The 23,012-nt window shown below is 41.6% G+C and overlaps 1 protein-coding gene across 1 annotated transcript; it reads left to right on the forward strand.

Annotated features, from left to right (window-relative positions):
- The first annotated feature begins 1,042 nt into the window (after window positions 1–1,042).
- On the forward strand, window positions 1,043–19,557 carry hs3st3b1b (heparan sulfate (glucosamine) 3-O-sulfotransferase 3B1b). Its single transcript, XM_003453387.5, has 2 exons — window positions 1,043–1,918; window positions 16,699–19,557. Exons 1-2 carry the CDS (start codon window positions 1,338–1,340, stop codon window positions 17,315–17,317), a joined length of 1,200 nt encoding a protein of 399 aa, XP_003453435.1. The 5' UTR covers window positions 1,043–1,337; the 3' UTR covers window positions 17,318–19,557.
- Window positions 19,558–23,012: the final 3,455 nt, after the last annotated feature.

A 23,012-nucleotide genomic window follows, 5' to 3' on the forward strand; every position in this document is an offset into this window, starting at 1 on the left:
TAATAAAGACACCTTCATGGCATACTTTCTTTTAAAGTAAAATAAATAAATAAACACACGAAAAAAAGATTAATAAATGCAGATTAAAATCGTGATTTTCTGCTTCTCAAGCTTTTGTCAGAAACAGGATATTAGAATAACAAAGCCCCGGGAGAGCACTGCCTCCATCATGTTGGATTATCGAAGTATTGTTTCCTGCTTTGCATCCTTAATTAACGTGCTGAGTACTGAAAAAAAATTGCAAAACTAAGTTGGAGAACTAAGCAAAGTTATTGTAATGCGCGAAAAAAAATCCAATTAAGACACACGTTTAATACAAAGGAAATTAAAATACCTGGGAATTATAGGCTAACTATTACTGTTATTATTATTATTATTATTATTATTATTATTATTATTATTGTCATTATTATTATTATTTAGTATGTCATTGTTAATATGTTCTATTGCTCTTTATGGGGGGTATAATTTGTAATTTTTGATAATATGTACAAAATCTCAGCTAAATAATGAAGTAACGCTTCCTGTTTCCAGTTCTAACCGCCAGCACTGTGCCCTCCTCATTTCTTCGCATTCACTCACAGTCAGTGTCATTCAAATGATGTGGTTTGTGAACTGAGATTATTTTGCATTGTTTATGTAGCCTATAGACATTTTTTCACCACCTTGTACATTTTTTAGCACTTCTGACAACATTAGCTTTGGAATTCGTAATTGGAAAAAAAAACATTTTGAAAATAGATGAAAAAAAAAAACTGTGTGAAAGATGTTCTGTTAACTTGAGTGAAACATTTAAAACTTCAGCTAATTGAACTCTTTGCCCGGTGTGAAAGTTTTCCAAACTCTCAGCAGAGTCCCGCACACACGCCTCATTTCCATACCCAGGATCCCACGGCCGGACTCGCCCATGCTCCCACCTGATTGGCTCGCTTGTATCAACATAAGCCTTGCATATTTATCTCCCTCGCGGCTATTGGCCGTTGCCGCCGTCATTCTCGCGCGCGTCTCTGTATAAGGTCTCGCGCTCACCCAGGAGCTCGAGCAAACCTGAGATGAGGCTAGCGCGGGGCTGTGCTGCTCCTGTCGCAACTCAACACTTTCCCCAAATTTAAGCACCCTTGTGATTATCGTTTCCTCCATGCCTTCTCATTCCTGGATACACCGATCCCTCCGCTTTTATTTAGGCTAGTTTGTTTGTTTGTTTTATTTGTAGGGTTTATTTATTTTTAGGTTTTTTTCATGAGCATGTGCTTAATTTTGCAAGGATTGCAAAGGTGCCACCGGGAGTGAGTTAGGCAATATGCGCCGCTGGGATATGGTTTTCAACCGAAAGGCTTATGGAATATAGCCTGTTTTTCCACAACCTGTATGCCTTCTGGTCCAGCCCCGTGAAGAAGAAACTAATACTGCTCAGCATCATGTTTTTAATCTGGGTATACATGCTGTACTCCTGCGTGGGCTACTGTTCCACCATGCCAAGTTTGGTCGTGGAGAGTTACCGGGGCAAGGAGACTGGTTCTGCGGTGGGCAAGAGGACAGAGAGCAGCAGGACGGACCTGGTGTCCAGACTGCTGGCCAAACCGCAGCCCTGGGAGGATATAGAGAGTGACTATGAGGAGCCGTCCATCAGGACCGCTGCGTCCAGAGACCTGCTCAATAACGAGCTGGACTCTGACAGAGCCGAAGACTGGGACGAGATGCACGGGGAGCACCAAAGAGCCCCGGAGCCCAGCGCCATGTCCAGCTTCTCCAACGGCTCCGGGAGCAAGAAGCTGCCGCAGGCGATCATCATCGGGGTGAAGAAAGGAGGGACCCGGGCTCTGCTGGAGTTTCTCCGGGTCCATCCTGACATCAGAGCCGTGGGAGCGGAGCCTCACTTCTTCGACCGCAACTATGACAACGGGCTGGAGTGGTACAGGTAAAACTAATCACCGGGCGTTTATTTATCTGGATGCAGGGCGAATACACTTTTCCGGGTTAAGAAACTGTACGAAAGAATTTGCAATGCAGTGCAGAACAGCGATGCTGAATTTATTCAGTAAGCCAGACAAACAAGGGTCCGAACGGCTGTAGATTTTCCTTAAAGTGCCTCAGATTTAGAGGTTGCACACAATTTTTTGTAAGCTTGTTCATTTTTCAATCCAACAACATTTAAGACATTTTTCTTTTTTAAACACAGCTTAATCTATTTACCCAAAATTGATTTATATGTCACTTATTTGGAGCCCCTTAAAAGCACACCAAATTCTAACAATTATCCAGCAGGTTTTGAGTTTATTTCACAACTTAAACCTTTAAATAAACACACAGGTTGTTACCTCCGCTTTGTTCTGTCTGTTTACGTCCTTTTGGATGTCGGCAGCACAGATTAGGCATTTTTAATTAACTGTTAATTTTGAGGATTAATGGCTTACTGATTATTTTTTTTCTTTCCATCGCGTGCGTAATTTTGTTTTGAAAGAATCGAAGAATTGAAAGCGCATTATGTAGCCGGGTAGAGATTACGGTGAGATTGGCGTGTTTCTGCGATGTGCAGTGATCTCTGTTGGACACAGTGCAATATTGCACCTCCACGGGGATGCGTACTCAGGCTTGTATGTCAGATTCAAACCTACTTTTCCAGTTTCTTTGATCGAGTCGTGTTATTTTACGACCAAGGAGAGGTTTTAATTAAATTATTTCTCATTTATTACGTTTGTACGGGGTACAGTCAGGTCCTGACCGACCTTTCTCCTTCGCTTATAGTGAGCAAATACGGACAAATTTCAGACTACTCAGCTACAACGCCTTATGAAAAGAGGCTTGAAGCGCAATTCAAGCAAATCTGACCAACCTCACTGTGTTAAGACCCAGTTAAAAAAAGGTAAAAATTTGTTGATTTGTTAGATCAGGTTTGAAAAATTAAAAAATCTCAATATTATTACATGTTTGTCCCGTGGAATATTTTACCTAATAGTGTTTGTTGCTCTGAAAGGGGTTGAACTATTGTTATGTCAATGGGCTTAAAGGCAAGAAAATGGCATGTAAAATACAATGAAGGGTTCTTTATAGAACAAAAGCCATTTAACATCTTCAGAGGTCCACAGTCTGAGATTATCCTGGTCACTTAAGTGTTAATATGAGGAGCTGAGGGACTATTGAGCTTAATGACCATACTTGGCAGGTCACAGCACAGACAGACTTTTAAAAATATATTCTAATATTTACCTGAGTTTTACACTTTATTTTTGTTTCTTTTTAGTTATATTTTACTTATCTTATTTTTATCAGTGCTCAAGTATTTTTTGTAAGCTATTTTTATAATGCAGGTAAAGTTCCAGCTGTTCATTTACCAATGGTCAACTGATTTTATTGATTTATTATCATTTACTACAGATACAATGTGAGAAATGACCAGTTATTGTTAACGTTATAATCACGCTTTCAAAAACATTTACCCAATGTGGTTAATTACCATCTTTATTTATTTATTTACAAGTTTTGTATGAATATTTAAAAAAAGCAGAGTTCATCAAAAGATTCTAAACTTTAAATTATGATCACGTCTTTGTGATTTGTTTTTCATGCGCTTGCTTTGATAGAAGCATTGATTTACTGCAGCCAGATTAACTGGTTTGGGAAGGTTGTTATTTAACTGACTTCCAGCGACTGCATGCCCAACTTTTCTTGTATGGGGAAATGTGGAAAAGTACAGTCAGCTTTTAGACCATGAAATTCAATACTTTTTCAAAACCATGTAAAGAAGTCAGGACTCAAGGTTTTGTGATAGAATTTTATTATTTGTTGATGATTTTGCATTGGAAACAAAAGCTATTCGACAACACTGGAGCAGTGTACACTCCACATTATTTTTATGTGTTTTATTTTTGTGTGATAAAGACATTTTATGCTTTGGAGGCACACCTAAACAGCGTTTATGTTAAACAAAAATCCGTGAACTTTTTGTTCAAGTTCATTCAGATTGGTAACAGCAAAACCTGTTATGAAATACTTCTTTTAAAGAATTGCAGTGAGGAGTGCACATTACAGTGAAACAGCTGGTGTAAGCAGTCCCTGTACTGAAAAAAAAAGGGTTTCTTTTTCGAGGGTGAGGATGGACAGACAAGGGAAATTATACTTAATTCATTGCTGATCCCCCTCGCTGTCCCATTAGAATAAAATACTGGAGATGATTTGGCAGTTTGGGAGGGGAATACTGACATTTTCCAGACAGAAGCAAAATTGTGTGGCATTGAAATATTTTCTGTGGGAATGTGATCAGAGATCATGGTCATTTATGGAGACAGTTATGTGTGTGTGTGTGTGTGTTTGTGTCTGAGTTGTGTAACGTACCTCTCATTGTTTGTTGATTTGCACAATCTCCCTGTCATGCACTATTGTAACTAGCTTGCACCATCCTCGCCTCCCCCAATGGGCACGCATTTAGCGTTGGAATTCCACCAAGTAAATGCAGCCGCAGAGAGAGATAGAGAGAGCAGAAAAGACTCGGGGAGGCAGCGGGAAGAGAAGTTTCAAAGTGAAAGGAGGTGGAGATAACAAGTCCTTTTGTGGATTTCTGATGTTCTTTGACAGTTTTTAGTTGTGCCAAAGACAAACACATGATTCATGCTTTTGAACGAGGGGTCCTTGTATCAGGAGGTACACATTTTCGCAGTGAGGTCATGCATGAACTAGCCCCGACGAACACACACGCACACACACACAGAAAGAGTGACTCAGAATTAAGCAGGCCACTGTGACTGAATGTGAAGAGGAACATTGGTTCTTTATTTTCTATTTGCACCTGTTCCCTGGAGTAGTGTAAGCGAAACCGGTGTTATCTGATAATAATTTTAAAAACATGTATGCTTCTCTATAGCACACACATTAATGGCGTAATTGCAGTAAGGTAATTCATAAAATAAAAAAGTGTAATAGCTCCCAAAGAATATGCACAGGGAAAACAGTGCAAGTGCTTTTTTTTTAATTAACCACTTTCATTTTTGTATGATTTTTCACAGACTGGTATGTAACAAAGATATTTAGCAAGCAAACATTTGTAACTGTGTTTCACTTTATGGAATAAAACAATCAGAGAGAAGTGAGAGGAACGATCATAAAAAATTGCAGTGATTTAGCTTTTTTGAGAGTTTATAGAAATTTGTAGTGAAGTTTTTAAGAAACTGCGAATAGCTTAAATCAGTTTTTCCCCCCAGTTTGTATGATCTTGTATGTCACCTTGGAACATGCTTTAACTCATGCACATTAGCTGAAGGCCTCTCTCCTGCACACCGACTTTGTTTTCTTCAACTTGCAGTATTTTATTTATTCCTAACTCTTGTTGACTACAGTCCTCATCTTGCCCTGTCAGTCTGTGGTGCATATTGCTCTCTTCATATCCCATTTAGCCGTATTTGCTATGAAGGCGCTTTGATATGTAATTACTGTGCTGTGGTTTTGCTGTCGTGTCGCGGGCTCTGGTCTTAGCTCACTGTCAGGGCCAGGCACTGTTGACGCTGTCGCTCCTCCCTCGGAGTGGCTTTAGCATTAAACGAGAAGCTGTACACATGTCGGGCAGGGTGCAGTAACATAGTTTACGGCCATATGGTGGTATGTGTCTTAGGTTTTCATATTGTGGTGTTAACTTGTGCTATTACTAAGCTCGTTTTAATTAGAAACTATCAGAGGCTGTCAGCTGTTTGTTCTCTGCATGAGAATTTTAAAAAAGGTTTGCTTCTGGTTGAGAGTTTAAAGAAGTGGTGTGTCAAAGTAAAGTAATATAACAGTTGGCTTGCACACTTCATGTGATTTGCAATCAAAGGTGATTCCAGTTCTGTAGAGATTGTTCTGTCTGAATGGGTGCCTTCCCTGAGCAGGATGTCTCGCTGGTCAACCTTTGTATCGAGTCTGTGATAAAACACCGTGGAGGTAAACGGACTTAAAAAGCAGTGTCAGTAAAAGCTACTTACAGCACCACAAAAGGACAAGTGGAGCATTGTTGAAAATGGACCTTCCTTTTTTTAAAAAAAGAAAAGAAACCAAGTTCCTCTATCAGACTTGGGATGCTTGCGGAAGTCTGCACTGTTTGAAAGCCGTTATTTATCTCTACCCCCACTGCTGGTTCTTGAGTTGGAGTCAGACTGCATCTCTTGACCATGTCAGAGACGGTTCTGGATGGGTGCACGTCCTTTATCTGCTCGCCACAGGGGAGCTCCTATTTCCATGTAGGTGACCCATCCACTTTCTGTTGCCACTGACCTCACCCTCCTTTCTTCCTCTCAATGGCCAAAAGGGCCACCTGGTTCTATAGAACATCATTTGACCAACAAAACATCGAGTGCTAATGTTTGCATACATGGGATGTTTTAAGGAAAGTCAGTGGGTATGTGGAAGTGTTGTTCATTCAATGCATACAGCGTTATTTTAATAGGCTCAGCTGTGAAACCACAAATAATCTTCAGTTGATGTCACAGAAGACTGAAACTGTCAGACATCATACACAAATGTCTCCATGGCCTGACTCCTCTGGGATAGCCAGTATTGATTGGTCAGGCTTGATTGGAGGTAATGTGTAGAGGTGGGTTAAGAGCCTTTGACTGAGGTCAGACCCACGTCTGCTTGCTGACAGGGTCTGTGTGTTGACCATCTGCGGAGCTACAGAAAGCTGCTGGAAGCTACAAGCCCCACAGGGGATCTTACAACGCTTCATAAACAATCGTACGACAGCAGAAAACCTACTGAGTTATGTACAGGAGGATTTTAAAAAAACATTATTTTTAAACTGCTTTTGATAAAAATCAAGTACTGAAAGTTTAAGTGGCTCTCATTCAGATGGAGCTGCAGTGAAGACAATGCCAGATTCATGATTAGATACTTTGGCCCTCTGATTGTTTCCTGATTCCTGGAACTCCACAGTTCCTCTGGGAATGAGCGCCCGGCCAGCCAACCGTACAGCTGACAGCAGGTTCACATCCTCTGCTCAAATCCTCAATAGCAGTGGCCAACGTGAAAACAAGCAGTTTGAAACTGTGCCTCCGTGTTGGCTAAACTTCCACCTTCAGTTCCCATATGGGTGGATTATTCGTCAGTGGCACCCTGTTTCTCATCGGTGCCTCCCAGTTCTTCCCCCAAACATCATCCTCAAATCTCTTCCTTCTTTTCCAGTTTTCCAGCTGCGCACTTGTGTTGCTGATGTGCAAGAATGGTGTCACATGTCATATTTGGTTTTTACAATTCTGGGTGGGGCTCACTGCAGGCCTCGCTGACCAGACGTGACCCACTACCAGAGGAGGCTTTGGTCAGTGTAGAGGGGCGAGGGAAGCCCTCTCCTCTTTGCCTAAGCTGGCGTAGCCCGGTCAAGAATACAGAGTGACCTTGGGGGAGGAGGAGAAGCAGGGAAAAAAGACAGCTTTTATCCCCAAATTACAACCGGTTAATAGTGAAAGGGGAGACCTGTGGAGAAGGGAGTGGCAGCGCTGTGCCGTGGTGGCTTGCATCCCCCATCCTTCTCCTGTTGGTGTGCAGAGAACACTAGCCACACCAGTGAAGACAATATAGCTGCAACAGACAGCAACCTCCTGCTGAATGAGAGGATAAAAGAGGAGGCTGACAGGAAGTTGCTGTCAACATTCGACTGAAATGGATGATGCAAAGAATAAGAAGACAAAGCCATTCAAACAAACACAAATAAACCCACACAAACACATTTTTAAAAGACACATTTTGTGGCACTGTTTTTTTTGCAGTTCTGTATAAAAGGAAGGTTGGATTGGGGGCTATGTTGGAGTGACTTAAGCATTGCAGTGCATGTAGTAACATCTGTGTAAAAGTCAGGACTGGCGCTGCTTTGTTAGATGTCAAACTCCTCTGGTTACACAATGCCAGCTTGCTATGCAAAATCACACACCGGGGCGGCATTACACTGGCTTGTGTCAATGTAAATAAACAATGGCATCATAAAAAGAGGCTTGAATGGCGTTGAGGTTATATCTCTGTGTTTATAATGCCAGAGTAATTCAAGCCCACCAACAATAAAATGCAAAGAATTCAAATGAAGTGGTCTTGGAGCAAGGAGAAAGGAAGCTTATGATGGAGAAAGCGGTATACAAACCCTCCCTCTGTGCTACATGTGAATTAGACCCTTTTTAACGAGGTGATAATTTGGATGTTGTTTTACATGTCAGAACAGAACCAGACATCCTCCCTCCAGAGTTAATGGTCAGTCATTGCTGCTAAATAAACACTTTCTGGCACATTAAAAAGGTTCCCCTAGAGGCTGCTGGAGACAGACACCCGTATACCATTTTGTTAATTATTTACTGTTACTCTTCTAAAGGTAGGTTAATCAGGTGAGTCTTATGTCCTTTCCAAAGGAAAGGAAAAGTAGTTTAGGAGTGGGAGGAACGGAAAAAAAGTGATGACAGTAGACCTTTACAGCTTCACTTGTCCCAGGTATTAAGTCCCAGAGGTAGCCATTAGGGTGTTGGAGAGCGAGCCTGCCTGTGGGAGAAAGGAGGACACGCTTTCTCTCTTACACTCACACACACACATACATACAACACACACAGAAAGAGAACGCAAGGAAGGTCTCCCGAGGTTTCCATTAGCCTGGCAGTAAAAGAGCAGAGCTCATTAGAAACCTCGAGCTGTCTCCCTCCACCTTGGCTGCTCGACACTAGTCACTCTCTCCATTTAGATGTACTCCCAGTGCTGTTGGGCTCTCTCGTAAGAGCTGTAAGAACACTTCAGCTCACCTCTAAGACAACCTGGCCAAACTCTACTCAATGCCAATTATTTTTCCACCACGTGCAGTTTTTCTCTTCCTTGTTTAACCGATCTCAAGCTGAAAACTGCACTCAGTTACTTTGGAAGCAAAAACTACTCCACCACTATCTGTAAGTTATATTAATATTACTGTAGAGGTTATGTGCTAATTTAACACCAAAAAACCCCAACAGGAAGCCAGATATTAAGAATCTTAGTGATGTTTATTTATGAAAGGTGGACTACATTTTATTTGCTGAAAAAAAAGGTGAAAAGCCTCATGACTTCTGTCTTTGTGTGAAGAGTGCCATCGAAATAAGACTAAAGATGGTTTCAAATCGAAAAATTTAGAGCATTCTGTGTTTTGGCGTGTCTGTTAAATTATGGATGTGCGCTGGCATTTGGAAGCCAGAAATACATCAAAGTGAGCTTATCACAAATGTGTTTAATCGCAACATCCTTTTTTTTTCTCCTAAATACTGCAAAATTATTAATTGCATGGCTATTTTTAGACACGGGCAGCACTTGCAGAATTCAGGAAGGTGACTAGACATATAAGATGTTTATTTACATGTATCTAAAACCACGGTGTTTCTCTAACCGTAGCAAAGCATAAAACATAACCACCAGTTGGAATCTGGATGGAAACCCTGCTCTTCTTTGTATTGAGAGCTCTGTTTGCCCACCTCCTTAGCGAAAAATGCATCTGAATGGAATTTATAGGAAGCAATGCAGCAAAACATAACTTAGTTCTATAATGCTGAAGACAGAGTTATTGCTTGGAGATGTTATTGTATATTTATATAAAAAATCTAAGCTTCAGACCAAGGAAAAGGGAGAGATTAAATGATAAAAACTGCTGCTGCCACTGTTTCCATCTCGGAAAGGAGTAGGTTAATTGTCATGCTATCCCTACTCAGTATAGCTAATTATATGTTTGCTTGGGAGGCAGGCTGTCTTTAGGAATTTGTAAACCATTAACCTGCAGCAACAGCTGCAGTGTGAGTAATAGAAGCAAAATGATAGAGCCCAAACACACGCAGAGATGGTTTTGGGCTCGGTGAGTGACATACAGTAGAGAGGAAATCCCCTCTTTCTTGCACACACACTTTGTAGTTCACCTGTCTTCAAAAAGGTGTGCAGGCAGTTACGGATGACAGCCAATTCAAACAGGATGCAAAGTAGCTTGCTCGCTCCCTCTGTCTCTCTGTGTGTGACTGCGTGTGCGCCTAGGGAGTGGGGGTGGTGGCATGTAAGTTCTTCTTGAGTCTGTTTCATCTTTTATTCATCTCTGCTGTAGCTAGATCAAGGAGTCATGTGCCTCTTGGTGCATGTCAAGCGTCAGGAAAGCAGTCAGAATGGCTGATTCTGACTGCACACCCACACATCAACACCCAGATATGCTTAGACACACACAGAGTACGCAAACACTTGCTCCTATACACAAACCGAGTCTTCACCTGCAGCTCCCCGTTGTTGTTTGCCCCGTTGTTTTTTCTTTCACGGTTCATCGGTTTATTTCATCCCAGCTGTCATCCAGTCGCACCCTGATACTGATGGAGTGGTGGAATGCGTGGCTAGCTCCGGGGTAACACCTTCAGCAAACACCCCAAGCAAACACATTGATTAAAGAGGATTACTAGTGCTAAACAAATTTTGGCTAGTATCACAAAGTGGAGGCTTTCACAGCGTGTCCGTCTGATGGCTGACGCACACGCAGCGAGTAGCTTGATCGCCGTGGCGGTGTCAGGTGAATCATCTCGTATCACATGTCAAACAAAGTGATGAGATGTAGTCTTAAGTGATGCTCAGATGATGGGATCTTTCACTTCTTTAAGGTTGGCCAATTAAAGCTTTTTACTTTTTTTCTTCTTGGCCGACGCTTTTAAAAGCCTGAAGGAGGAAAAATAGGACAGCACTTGTGAAGAGTTGCACATTCAAAGCGGCGGAGGAGTTACTGCTACTTTCTTCTCTCCGCCATGCCTTTCACCAACTCCTCTGTTTTATTTATGCCACATGGTGGGCTCCCTCGCTTCGCTGCAGGGTTATTAACACTCAGTAATTCTAGGCAGCCGCCTATGGCCACAGGCCGGTGTGGTTCCAGGCCTGAATAATCCCTGCGGCTCCACACATTCCAGTGTTGTTTTCCGAAGGTGCCAAATAGCAACAAATGCACTTGAAAACAGATTTTCCGAGTAGGAAAACTTATAGTTAGTTTTAAAATTGAATAATTTGTGCTTGTCACGCCTCTGCAGCGCTACCCATCATAAGGTAACCACGACAGCATAAGAGAAGAATGTCTCAACCTCACTTAAGTATTTTCAGGACATTACAGAGGGGGGTAAACATGAAGCCCATGGCATTATATGTGGTGGTTTGTTCTCTATTTATTTATTCTGCTTTAGTAGTGTCTGATGTTGCCTCCAAAACCAGGCTGGGTATGAGCCCAAACCAGTGTGCATGGTCTGCAAACCGCAAGGCCTGATTCCCCTTCTTCCCCACTTTCTGTCTTTCCCTCTCTTGTCGATTCACATTGTCTCTGTCATTCATGCTCCCACTCCTACACACTGTTTTACACACACATTCCTTCTGTAAGAGGCGCTAAAATGAAGAGGAAAAAAAAGCTCCACATCAGTGAAGTGCAACTCCCTGACTTCAGCTTAAAATGATGGATGGACGGGTTGCGACGGTTGGGTTAACTGTTTTGTTTACTTGGAGGGTCAGGATATTCCCAGGCTGCTTTGACATAGCGCAGTGTCTTGATGGAGTTCAGGGCCTAGGAGTTACATTTATCAGCCAAATCAGGACTTCAAGCCCAGAATTTCTGTGTCAAAGTGTCACAGAGCTCTGACCAGTTTGTCCTCTGCAATCTGTGCTGCTCTGAGAAAGATTAAAATGCTAGCGTCTTAATTACACCCTGACCTTTTAGACCCCGGCTGTGAAATCTTTGGCTACTTCCTTTTTGTCCTTCCTTCTGTTCTTGATAAGACCTTGTTAGCAGAAATGCTGTGATAAATGTTCTAGGTATGACCTTGAGTCAAGACCATGGGTACTATTGTTGGTGAGACGGTGGGACTTTCTAAACAGAATTGCTTTTTAGTAGAGGAACAGAGATAGGGGTGGAAAGTGGTCTGCAGTAACTCCATTAATACTGACAGGCACTCTTGACAACAGCATTCCCAGCAATTCGGAGGAGGAATTTTGCTTTCAAGCAGCACTCCTCCTTTTAGCTGCAAGATATGCCCCATCCCATGCAGGGTCCTGCTCTCAAGGTCTGAGTGTGTGATACTAGGCTAGCCTGCATTATTAATCCCTTCAGCAGACAGAAGATTTGGAGGGGCTTCCACTCAGCCACCTTCTCTTTACAGTGAAACCATTATGCACTGAAGCCAGGCTGTTAATTTGAGGCTGTAGCATGACTTTGGTGCCTTTTTAGGTATTAATTTGCAAGCATGTGTGAAATGTACATGCACATATGGAGACTTACTCAAGAGTATGGCTAAAAGAATGTATATTTTTTGGGGTTCCCAAAGACATATCACCATCAAACTGTAAGATAAAGATGCACGCAGACACCTTTCAGCCTACACTCCTGCAAGATCTCATCTTTAAGCAGGGGTGTCTGGCTCTTCTCAGCCAGGAAATGAGCTGTCAAAAAGCTCTAAGTGGCCACATACTAACACCTGGACTCCTCTTCGAGTGCTTGAAAGAGAGACCAGATGAAGCTTCTGCGACTCCATTCAGAGCACTCCTCCCTCTCTGCATTGGAGTGGCCATAAACCATCTTCTTTATTCTTTTAATTTACAGCCAAAGCCATGCTCTGTGGTAAATATAATGTCAGACTCCAGGCACGGTGGAGTGTATTTCAAAATGTCTGGCTTCTGTATGTACTTAAATGCTACTTTGAAAATATTCTGTGAACCAGCAGAGCCGTGCATGCTTGCCTCCCTTAGTAGCATCTGTAGTGCGCGTGTCGTGTAAACATGTTGCTTACTGCTGTTTCATAGCATGCAGGCTACTATGAACAAAACCCTCATCTATGAATTCTTTCATATGCGTTCATGATGCACATGTAATGTCCTGCATTTGCAAATCAGGCTCAAATGCTTGTTGTCTCCAGGATTGAAAAGATGGAAATAGGAACACTTTGGACTGTGAACGAACAAATGGCTTTCGAGATCCTTATCATCAAGTAAGGAATAAAGATGTGTCTTTGTATTTCCTGAAAATGCTTGTACGTTCAGCGCATTGGTTCATGAGAGGGTCTCGGAAGGAGCCCCTTGGAAAAGAAAGGGAGCCTTTCAGTACCTCTTCCCTCATTTCCTCCCTCTCCTGCTTTCCACTCGTGAAGTGTCACTTTGCTATCGGACTTCAAGGCCTGATTGCCAAGGGTCGAGTGAACCTTCTTAGATCACTGGAAAAGAATGAGTGAATGCAAAGAAAATTCAGCACAAAGTTAAGTGCTTGATTTCTCTGAAGTGCCCGATTTGTTTGATTTTCTTCCACTGGTGTATTCTGACAGGTTAATTGAGCCTGTACTTAAACATGCTTAGAGCACTGTACAGTGTATGCTGTTGTTTTGGGTGTTGTTACCTCCCATGGGATGATAATACTCACTCCAGGGTATTCAAGCCATAGAAATCAGAGTGCATTAGCTTTAAATGCCCACGCGAGTAAAGCCACACCCTCCCTTTTTATGGTCGATACAGAATGCCCTCCGATTTGTCTGTATTCAAATAAACAAACCCTAATTTGAGATTCAAATGCTTTCAACATCCAGACATGTGAGACAATTGAAAACCTTTTGTATCAAATATAAAATCGACAGACGCACGCCAAATAGCTTTTTCCCTTTTGTCTATGAGCAAACCAGTCATTTTGTCAGGGATGCTGTGACACAGACAGCTCAGTGGCAGCCCGTTATCATTGAATCAAATGTGACAGGAGGGAGGCAGAAACATCAGATCGAAATAACCCTCATTCTGAGCTCCGATGGGATGAGGGCTTTTTAAAACGTAGGCCAAAGGGCCGCTCGGCTGGCCCTTCTTTGATGCTGTCATGTGACAGCGGCCTCTGCTTTCTGTCTTACCTGTCAATTTGGAATTATTCTTAATGAAAAATGATGTCCACAGACACACACATAAATATATATATGTATATAACAATTTCAAAGTGCCACCAAGCAAAGAATTCTTTGTGATATACTATATGATGTCCAATAAGTTAATTGGAGTGTTATTGTTTCCTATAAAAAACACGAGTTGCTGTTATCTAAAGGGGACAGGGTGATGTTTGCAGGGCAATTTTGGCACACGTTTCACTTAAGAGCTCTCCAAACAGCTTCTCTTGAGGTTGAGAAGGATGGCGAAGTGCTCCACTCAGGCTCCAGTAAGCACCCACCCTCCACTTTCTGCCCCCTCTCTACCCTGCCCCCATCCCCGCCCCTGTGCCCTGACCACTGCCCTGCTCACCCCTCCGCTCAGGGACAAAGGCTCACTTTCAAAGAAAAGGAGGAAAAAAGAGGAGCCTGGTGTCACAGAATTGCCTGTTTGCTGACGGAATCTTTAAAAGCAGCACCTCATAAATCAAAAGAGAGCATAATAGGCATTGTTTCTCCAAGAGCTACTTGTCCCACTTAAATTCCCCTCCTTTTCTCTCTTTTCTCCTTTCCTGCCTTTTTTCCCCCCGGCTTCTTTGGCAGAGAGAGTGGGCAAAGTCTGAGGTGGAGATTTTTTATTAGGGGGGCCCTCTTCTTGTGGATTTGGCGCCTTTTAGGGGTTTCCTCGCCACTTTCTGACCATCCCCTACTTTTATGCTCCTTCAACCCCCAACACTTGATTTTTTTTTTAGGATTCCCTGAGCTTGGATCAGCATAATCTATCACTATGCACATTGTAACTCAGGCCTCCTCCCTATCTCCATGCCACATTGTCGTGTTGAAATCGGATTAGCTCGGGAGCCATTTGCCTCTTCTGTTTGGCTCTGAACTCTTTTTGTATGTTAGCACAAGGAATGACAAAAAGCTTGCAGGCAGTATCACCATTGTGCATCGAGAGAATGAAGAATGGCATGCAGTTTGACTCAAGCATGTTTGGTTTATACTCCTTGAGGACATTCAAGAGGTGCTTTACAAAAACGTAGCGTGTGCTCATGTGCTGTTTGCATTTATACATCCAGAAATGGCTTGCTGGCGTGCACGTTTTGATTTCAACAGGCTATTAATGTGCTTTTGGAAATAAGCTCGCTTTCCCCTCTCGTTTGCTCCGTTCACCCTACTGATGTGTCAGCAATCAAGATGATATCATCATAATTAGATCACAAGCAATGCATTAAAATTACACAAATGCCAACAACATTTCCATGAGACATTTTAGTGATTACCTAACATTACCCTGGGTATTTTTTTTTTTACTTTTCCCTCCCCACTTTTCAACCTTGTGCACACTGATATGTGCATTGACGACAGAGCTGATGTTACATGAATTAACCACGAGCTAAATGGACATGAACTAGATTCCAGCCTTTAGAGTATATTCCTGAGGAGCAGATGGAGGTCTGGGGAAGAATCAAGCATTACAAATGTCTAAATGTACAGAATGTGTTCAGCCTTTGTAATCCTACACAAAATGTTTACAGGTGACAAAGTGTTTGAATGGGAGCTGCTACCATAGTACTGTCTACACACAATGGGCTATCAGTGTCTGGCCTTAACAACAAAGGCGAGCTTCAGGCTACAACAGCCTAACAGGAACCTTATCTGTGAGAGTGTTTTCCCTGATAGATCAATGCCCTCAGTTATCCTCAGTTATCTCTCCCTTCCTTTAAATGATTTCAACTGCTTTTTCTTCATTCTTTGTTGGGATTTTTTATGTCTTGAATTTCAGCTGATTTTGTGTGTGTGCGTGTGTGTGTAACAGTCCTTTGAATCCTTTCCATCCAGCAAAAAACAGAAACATATTTGATCTCATGTACATTACACAGGCTACTTTTTCTCCCTGGTCTGTGGGCCAAACAGGGAAAAGCGATCCACATCCCAATGTCAGTCAAACCGCTCTTATCGCCTCCACCATAATCTAGACTCCGAGTTTGGCCACTAGTTCTGAAATCCGATGCGGAGAGAGCGGAGTGCGTTCACTTTTCCTTCAAAACCAGTTGTTCCCATGTACCTCTTGATTATATGTCTGCATGTAACATATATGTTTAAAGCCCATTCTCCAGTCTTCGCACTAAACCAAAGCCATTCTTGTCAAAAAAACCCTTTCTGAAACAAGCATCATCATCTTTCAGCGGTGCTGCATTTACTGGGGGTCCAGTAGGGTGGTAGAGAACCGTGGCCATCTATACCTGAATCGGCAAGGCAAATTTTTTGTGCCTGTTTGCTCCATTGGGCATATCAAGGGATTTTGATTAAATGTGACCACTTGGAAACATTATATCCAGCAGTGAGGTTTGGGGAAAGGCAACTCAGGGACGACACATCAGATAATGGAATCTGCACATGCTGTGAGTTAATTTGGAAAGAAAATACACTGTAAGGCTCATCAGAATTATTCACAATGAAATGAAATGAAATCTTGCACCATCTAGGTGATCTAGGTGTTGCATTTGTCTTCTCATCCATGCAAGTCTGTGCAAGGCTTAGAAAACCTAATATGGTTAACGAGAGGATTGGTCACGTTTAGAAATTCCTCTAGTTGTTTGATTCTGGAGTAAATAAAGGTTTTCTGTTTTTTCTCAGAAGTGAGATATCTCATGAGTGAGTGAGCTTGTTGATGTTGGAGAGCTGCCTGCACTAATAGGTTTTCAAGCCCTATAATAAGGCTTTACAGGCTTAGTGAGTCATTGATTGCAGAGCACAGTACACTCCATCAACTTGATTACATTATGCAAGAACTTACTGCATCTTACCCTTCTCCTAACCTTCTTTTTGGGCCTGCTTTCTTTTTTCTCTGTAGGGAGCTGATGCCCAAGACCCTAGAGGGCCAAATCACAATGGAGAAAACTCCAAGCTACTTTGTGACCAGGGAAGCTCCTGCCCGAATCTCCGCCATGTCCCGGGATACCAAGCTGATCGTCGTAGTGAGGGACCCTGTCACTAGAGCTATCTCCGACTACACACAGACGCTGTCTAAGAAGCCTGACATTCCCTCGTTTGAGAGCCTCACCTTTAAAAACAGGACTACAGGGCTCATTGACACGTCATGGAGCGCCATCCAGATTGGCATCTACGCCAAGCACCTGGACAATTGGCTGCAGTACTTCCCCATGGAGCAGATCCTGTTTGTGAGCGGCGAGCGTTTGATCAGCGACCCAGCTGGAGAGCTGGGCCGTGTGCAAGACTTTCTCGGGCTCAAGAGGATCATCACAGACAAACATTTTTATTTCAACCAGACCAAGGGATTCCCGTGCCTGAAGAAAGCAGAAGGCAGCAGCAAGCCCCACTGCCTTGGAAAAACCAAAGGGCGAACCCATCCAAACATTGACCCTGAGGTGGTGCAGAGACTACGAGACTTCTACAGACCCTTCAACATGAAGTTCTACCAGATGACAGGACATAACTTTGGCTGGGATTGATGTGAAAATGACTTTTTTTTTCTTTTTTAATTTGTTGAGAAGTTGTCTTTTTTCCTCTGTAATTCAAAGGCAAGATGTGGAGATATTGCTATATATATGTAAAATGTACAGAAAATCTATTTTATAATAATTTATTTTTATTTCTAAGCAATTAATTCACTAAGCTGCCTAACCATATTTGTACATAACATCTGACCCACATGTTGTTTTTAACATTCCTCATTTTTATTTTGAATTCTCATGCTCCTCCCTTGTGGTCCTGTAAACTCAGTGGATTTACTGGTGCTTCATAATGCAGATAATCAGCGAAGATTGAAGCAGAAACTAGGGTGGAAAGTGTAGAGGCACCATATTACGGGTACAGAGTGCTCACGGAGAAGTGGAGAATCTTCATGTATACTTACATCACACACTTTACCTTCATCCTCTTCATACCCTTTCTGAAAGCGATTCTTTTTTAAGGTGTTTTACATCCTTTTAGGTTTTTCATGGTGCAATTGTCCTGCTCTGTCATTGGCCCTAAGCAGCACATCTCTTGTCCCATTCCACTCAATAACAGGTAGATCAATAGACCTAATTGATACTCATTGTGTCACTCATGCTTAAAGTATACAGCTGCCCTTTCATTCTCAGTGCTCCTGCTGCCTGCTCTAATGAATGGCCCATCCATCAAATGTTAAATCCTATCCCGGACCACATAAGGGCCCATGTTAACGTTATGCTAATCAAGTAAAGGTAACTGGCAGATCGATCGAGCCTCTGCTCTCTAACTCCGCATTTGAAGTAGTGTTGGCTGGTAGCCAGGCTTTTGCCCTATCTACTCAGTTCAAAGGTCACACAAAGTCTCAATCAAATTTCCTTGAGAGGCATTTGATTTGTTGAGGAAAAGAAGAGTTGGTGCACAGCGGGTCACAGGGACAGAGTGTCCTATTTTCTTTTCTTCTTCTTTGCGTGAGGTAGCAGAGGCATATCTGCCAGAAATCGAGCATAAAGATAGAAAAGATGACAGAGAGACGACGGCAAGGTTTCGCCTCACTGAAATGGCACTTCTTCAAACAGAAGTCCACCAGGCCCCATCTTAGATCCCAGACTAAACAGATCAAAGGAACAGGAAAGGTTTTTGTGAAGCACTCATAGCACAGCAAGAATTGCCTCAGGCAGGGTTTCGGTGTCTAACCTCTTGTGTCATCAGAAAACCTCATGTGCCATCATCCATGGCCGTTATACTTTATGCCTTATTCACTCTTCTCAAGTCTCATCTCTTCAATCTTAACACTCGTTGCCAAAAAAAACTTTATGTCGATATCATGTTTCACACGGCTTAGTCGCGATCTGCTTTTGTCCCCGGCATTGCTTCTTAGTTTTTGTCTTTCTACTTGAATTCTTGATATGCAAGAGTGAGAAAATGTGTGGTGATCATCTTTGAAGTGATGTCTTTGCAGCGGATGGTGCACCTTCATAAGGGCACGGGGCTGCTTTCAAGCTATGCTACGCTACGCTGTGCTATACTAAGCTATGCATGCTCAGTGTGGCAGCAGTTATGAAAATGCAGGCATGATGGAAATGAATTATTAGCGCCCAGAGAAGGGTTTTAATGCGTTTATGCAGAGCTCAGACTGAATGTAGATACCTATCCACACAAGAAAACTCATTCAAGTCAGACTGCCATTTAGTGAAAAGTCAAATCTGATTGTCCTTATTAAAATAAGAAATTGTTGTGCCTCTTCAACTGTTGGATCCAACACAGTTAGCCTGCTTGCGTTAAAACAGGCAACGACTTATTCTGCTATTTCTCTTATTTTCCATTTGAAACCAGCTACCTGGTTTCACCTCAAACCAATGGTTGCTAGCAGGGGTGATTTAGGCTTGTTTTTATTCTGCCTGAGCGATGGTACTCCTAGTGAGAACATGTTTGAAGAAAGCCTTCATCGCCTCTTCTCTACTTAGTGCAATGTTTGATTATTAAAAGCATTTATGGTGACCTCTTTCAGCAAGCTGTCACGTTGTTGAAGAAAAGTCGGACATTTTCCTGTAAGCTGATGGGAGTACTGCATTTGACTTCTGTTCATTTTTACCGAGGGGGTATCTGAAAAAAAAAGAAACAAGAAAAAAATAAATAAAACCCTTGCACCCATGGGTTTACTCCCATGTTGCTGCATCTGTTATGGTTGAGTTTTATTCAGCCTGTTTTCAGATCTAAAAATGTTAGAAATGTTTGTCTTATCCACATATAATATGTATTTAGTCTAGCAGATCTGTATGTACAAAAATGAAAAAGACATGTAAATCAAGTATTTTGTGGTATGTACATCAAAGGAATTAATTTTACACAATGCAAGAGCAACATGGAGCAGATGTTTCTAGATGATTAAATACTGAACATTCATAATATTTCTTTGTATGAAGAAATAAATAAAAAATATATATTTTACCAAATCCTCTGGTGCTTGACTTGTATCCTTGATTCTATTCGAGGACTACACAATCTACATAAAGTACTTTCATGAATACTACATATTCTACTACATACTACATCTTTTGCATCATGTGGTTTTATCTGTGTATATAGTTTTAAATGGAGTAATTCATCAAGCTATGTTATTTATTCGGTATTTTCTTATTTTTATTTTATTTTTACAGTTTCTTTTTCACGAGTCAGCTTCAGCCAGTCATGATATGTTCTGAGTATATGGCTTAGCTAGTTACACTTGTAAAAACTCAAATCCAACTTTGTCGCCAGTTCTGTAATATGTTGAGAACTTACACAGGATTGTAATGTCGTTTCCATGTGCAACTAGAACGAATCAAAATAAGAAAACAGAGCACTGCAAGAATATGAGGTATAGCTATAGGAGATCAACACATAAATATGAATTACACAAAATATATTAAACCCTCTTTATTAAATTATTGCTGTCTATGTATAAAAATTGGAGGTGTACAGGCATGCTCAAAGTTACATTCATTACTGCAGTTCTTTGTATAGAAATACAGAGTATAAATGAAATGGTTTCTTTGCTTAGCATGGCTGGACTATGTGATGGCATTCATAAGAAGTTATTTCCTGTACAGCAGCAAACACAATATACTGCCTGCTATTACTATAGAGCAATGTAAACAACCTGCAGATGCTCTTCAGTTCTTTGTGTAAGATGTTCTTGAGAATATTATAAACAAACTGCGCGGGGATAAATCCAGGCATTTTAAGATGTAGTGAGGACAAGCCTCCTGGTGTGACACTTACTTTATATTCTTCATAGATTTGTGTCTAATACTTCTTGGTCGCTGCCGCAATAATCGATGATTGCCTGAATTTCAGTTGTTTACATTTACAATTCAAAATAAAGTCTGTAGTGCATATTTAGAGTAACCACACATATCAGATTTTTAAAAGAATATTCACATCTGTTCAGCTTTACTTTATGTGGTGAAAGGAGATATTTCATATTTGCAGTTTCTGTGAACTGACCCTTTAATTTAATGGCGCCACTTTGAGTTTTGGTACCCCACAACAACTGCCAGCAGACATTAGGTTGCCATTTGCTAAAAAGTATATGAAACACACTTTTAATAATGCAGGACTTTATTATCAAACTGTTCCCCTAACAGTTCAATTATGGAGAGTTTGTGGAAGGAATGAGCGCATTTGTTAGTTACTGGCTTTCTTGGGCTTCCATATACATCGGCTTTGGGCCGGAAGTAGCTGTTGTCCGGTCATAATATTGCAGCTTTGGATCAGGATGCAAAAATGCGTAATCTGCTGAAAAGTCAAAGACGGGTTCTTCACGTCTCTCAGGTAGGTCAGTCACGCATATTTCTAGTTGAATGCGTTGTCACTACCGCATGGATGCAATGCGTGGACGTTGTTTGTAGATTCAGGGGGTTCTTTTTTCTTTCTTTCTTTCTTTTTTTAGCTTACGGCAATGTATTTTCAAATAGACTAAACAGACTTCTGCAATTGCACTCAGCTCTTTGGCATTTTACCGAAATGTGAAAGTTTGATGAGAAACTCAGTTTATCTTGTGCATGCTAGATATAAACTAAACGTAAAACAAATAGTGTTAAACTCAAGTGGCATTACTTTATTATTCTTCATTCGCTTAATTGTAAACCCTAGGCTTGTCCTCTGCTTCTTATCAGCACTTTATGTTTGCTTCAGACACGTATACTTACAAATGTAAAATACAGAAAAACTGCTGCTGCTCTTATACTCCATAGAATGGAAGGTCCTGTCTTTGTGGAATACATATCATATTCCAATGTTTTGGTGATGGCAAGGCTATGATTATGAGATACAGTAGATGGTAAATTACCTGCACTTTTACAGTACTGTACCTTCTAGCCTGCCAAGCTCTCTGTAATGTTTTTCATTCACTCTTTTACACACATGTGCAAAAAAAGGTGCTGCCCTGCCATCAGGAGCTACTTGGGGTAAGGTGTCTAGGCCAAAAACACTATTGCATGTGCAGGGGTTACAGATTTAACCACTAACTTTCTCGCGCGCATCAGATATGAAGGCAGGAAAACATCTGTACCACAGTACATACCCCTAATGCTTTCAGCAGATTCTGTATTCAAACTAGTTTTGTCAGGGAGCTTATAACTTTCTTCATTCTCTGCATTCTCTGTATTTTTTGTTCCCTGTATTCATATATCAATTACTTATAATTTTATTTACTTAATCACCCATGTTTTAAATATGAATTTAAGCCTAAGTAGGAGTACAAAGTACATCAAAATCCAGCTTTAAACACGGTTACATTTCAGTGAACAGCATGGGCAAGGGCTGTTTCTTAGTGCCTTTCAATTCTTATTTACTCTTCCTATAAAACGCACAAAAACTGAAATAAAGACCTGTCAAACTCACTGATTGCATTTGGTGTGAGACTGAGTGTTGTAGGATGACTTTCTGTGGAAGGGGTGGGAAAGTGGGGTAGGGTGGATGCGGGGAGTGGGGCATCCTGGCAAATTTTTTCTTTTTCTGTTTCCTTCTCAGCGTGGCGCTGTGGTTATAGAAGTGGGGGGCATGTGTGGTTTCATGTGACCCATAGCTGTGTGGGAGGTTTGGCTGCTGGTAGCCGTGGGTCTGCTTGCCTTATCGGAAATGCCCTTTCTCGCTACCCACACCCTCAGTCCCTGTAAAAGCAGGCAGTGTTTCCTCACGGCTCATAATGAGATATACCTCCAGGGCAGGTTATTTACAAGGCTGTGAAACACCTCCTTGTATCAACAGGGCTCTCATTCACAATATCAGAGGTGATGTGTTTACATACCTGTCCAGAGGAAAGGAATGTGGCATCTGTGGCAAACTGTGACTGAATTTACTTGGTCTTCCAAAATCTTCACAATTTATAAGCCTCTACATATTCCGACCATATAGTGCAAGCAAAAGATGGACAATCGTGCCATCACCAAGCGGTTTGTGAGGCTGTTATCTTAAGACTTTTGGACCATCACTTTTTTGGAGAGAAAAGAAAAGGGTAAATTGTCAGTAACAGTAGCAAGCTTGGATGCCCACTAATTAGTGCCTGGAACGCAGACTTAATGGATGGATTTCAGTTCCAATTAACCACACAGCAAGCCATGTTATTTATAAGGCAATCGTAATGAAAAATGTCCAAAGGGCATCCGCACAGATGTGGTGATGCCTACCAGATAGCTGTTTATTATGGAAGCCCGTTTCCACCACTAAAAT

Source organism: Oreochromis niloticus, linkage group LG8, assembly GCF_001858045.2.
Source record: "Oreochromis niloticus isolate F11D_XX linkage group LG8, O_niloticus_UMD_NMBU, whole genome shotgun sequence".
In the NCBI taxonomy this organism is placed as follows: domain Eukaryota; kingdom Metazoa; phylum Chordata; class Actinopteri; order Cichliformes; family Cichlidae; genus Oreochromis; species Oreochromis niloticus.

Bases quoted from the DNA above. Each gene is read 5' to 3' on its own strand.
- hs3st3b1b (XM_003453387.5), top strand. From the start codon at position 1,338: ATGGAATATAGCCTGTTTTTCCACAACCTGTATGCCTTCTGGTCCAGC. The intron at 1,919-16,698 runs GTAAAACTAATC...TTTTCTCTGTAG, and splicing joins AACGGGCTGGAGTGGTACAG to GGAGCTGATGCCCAAGACCC.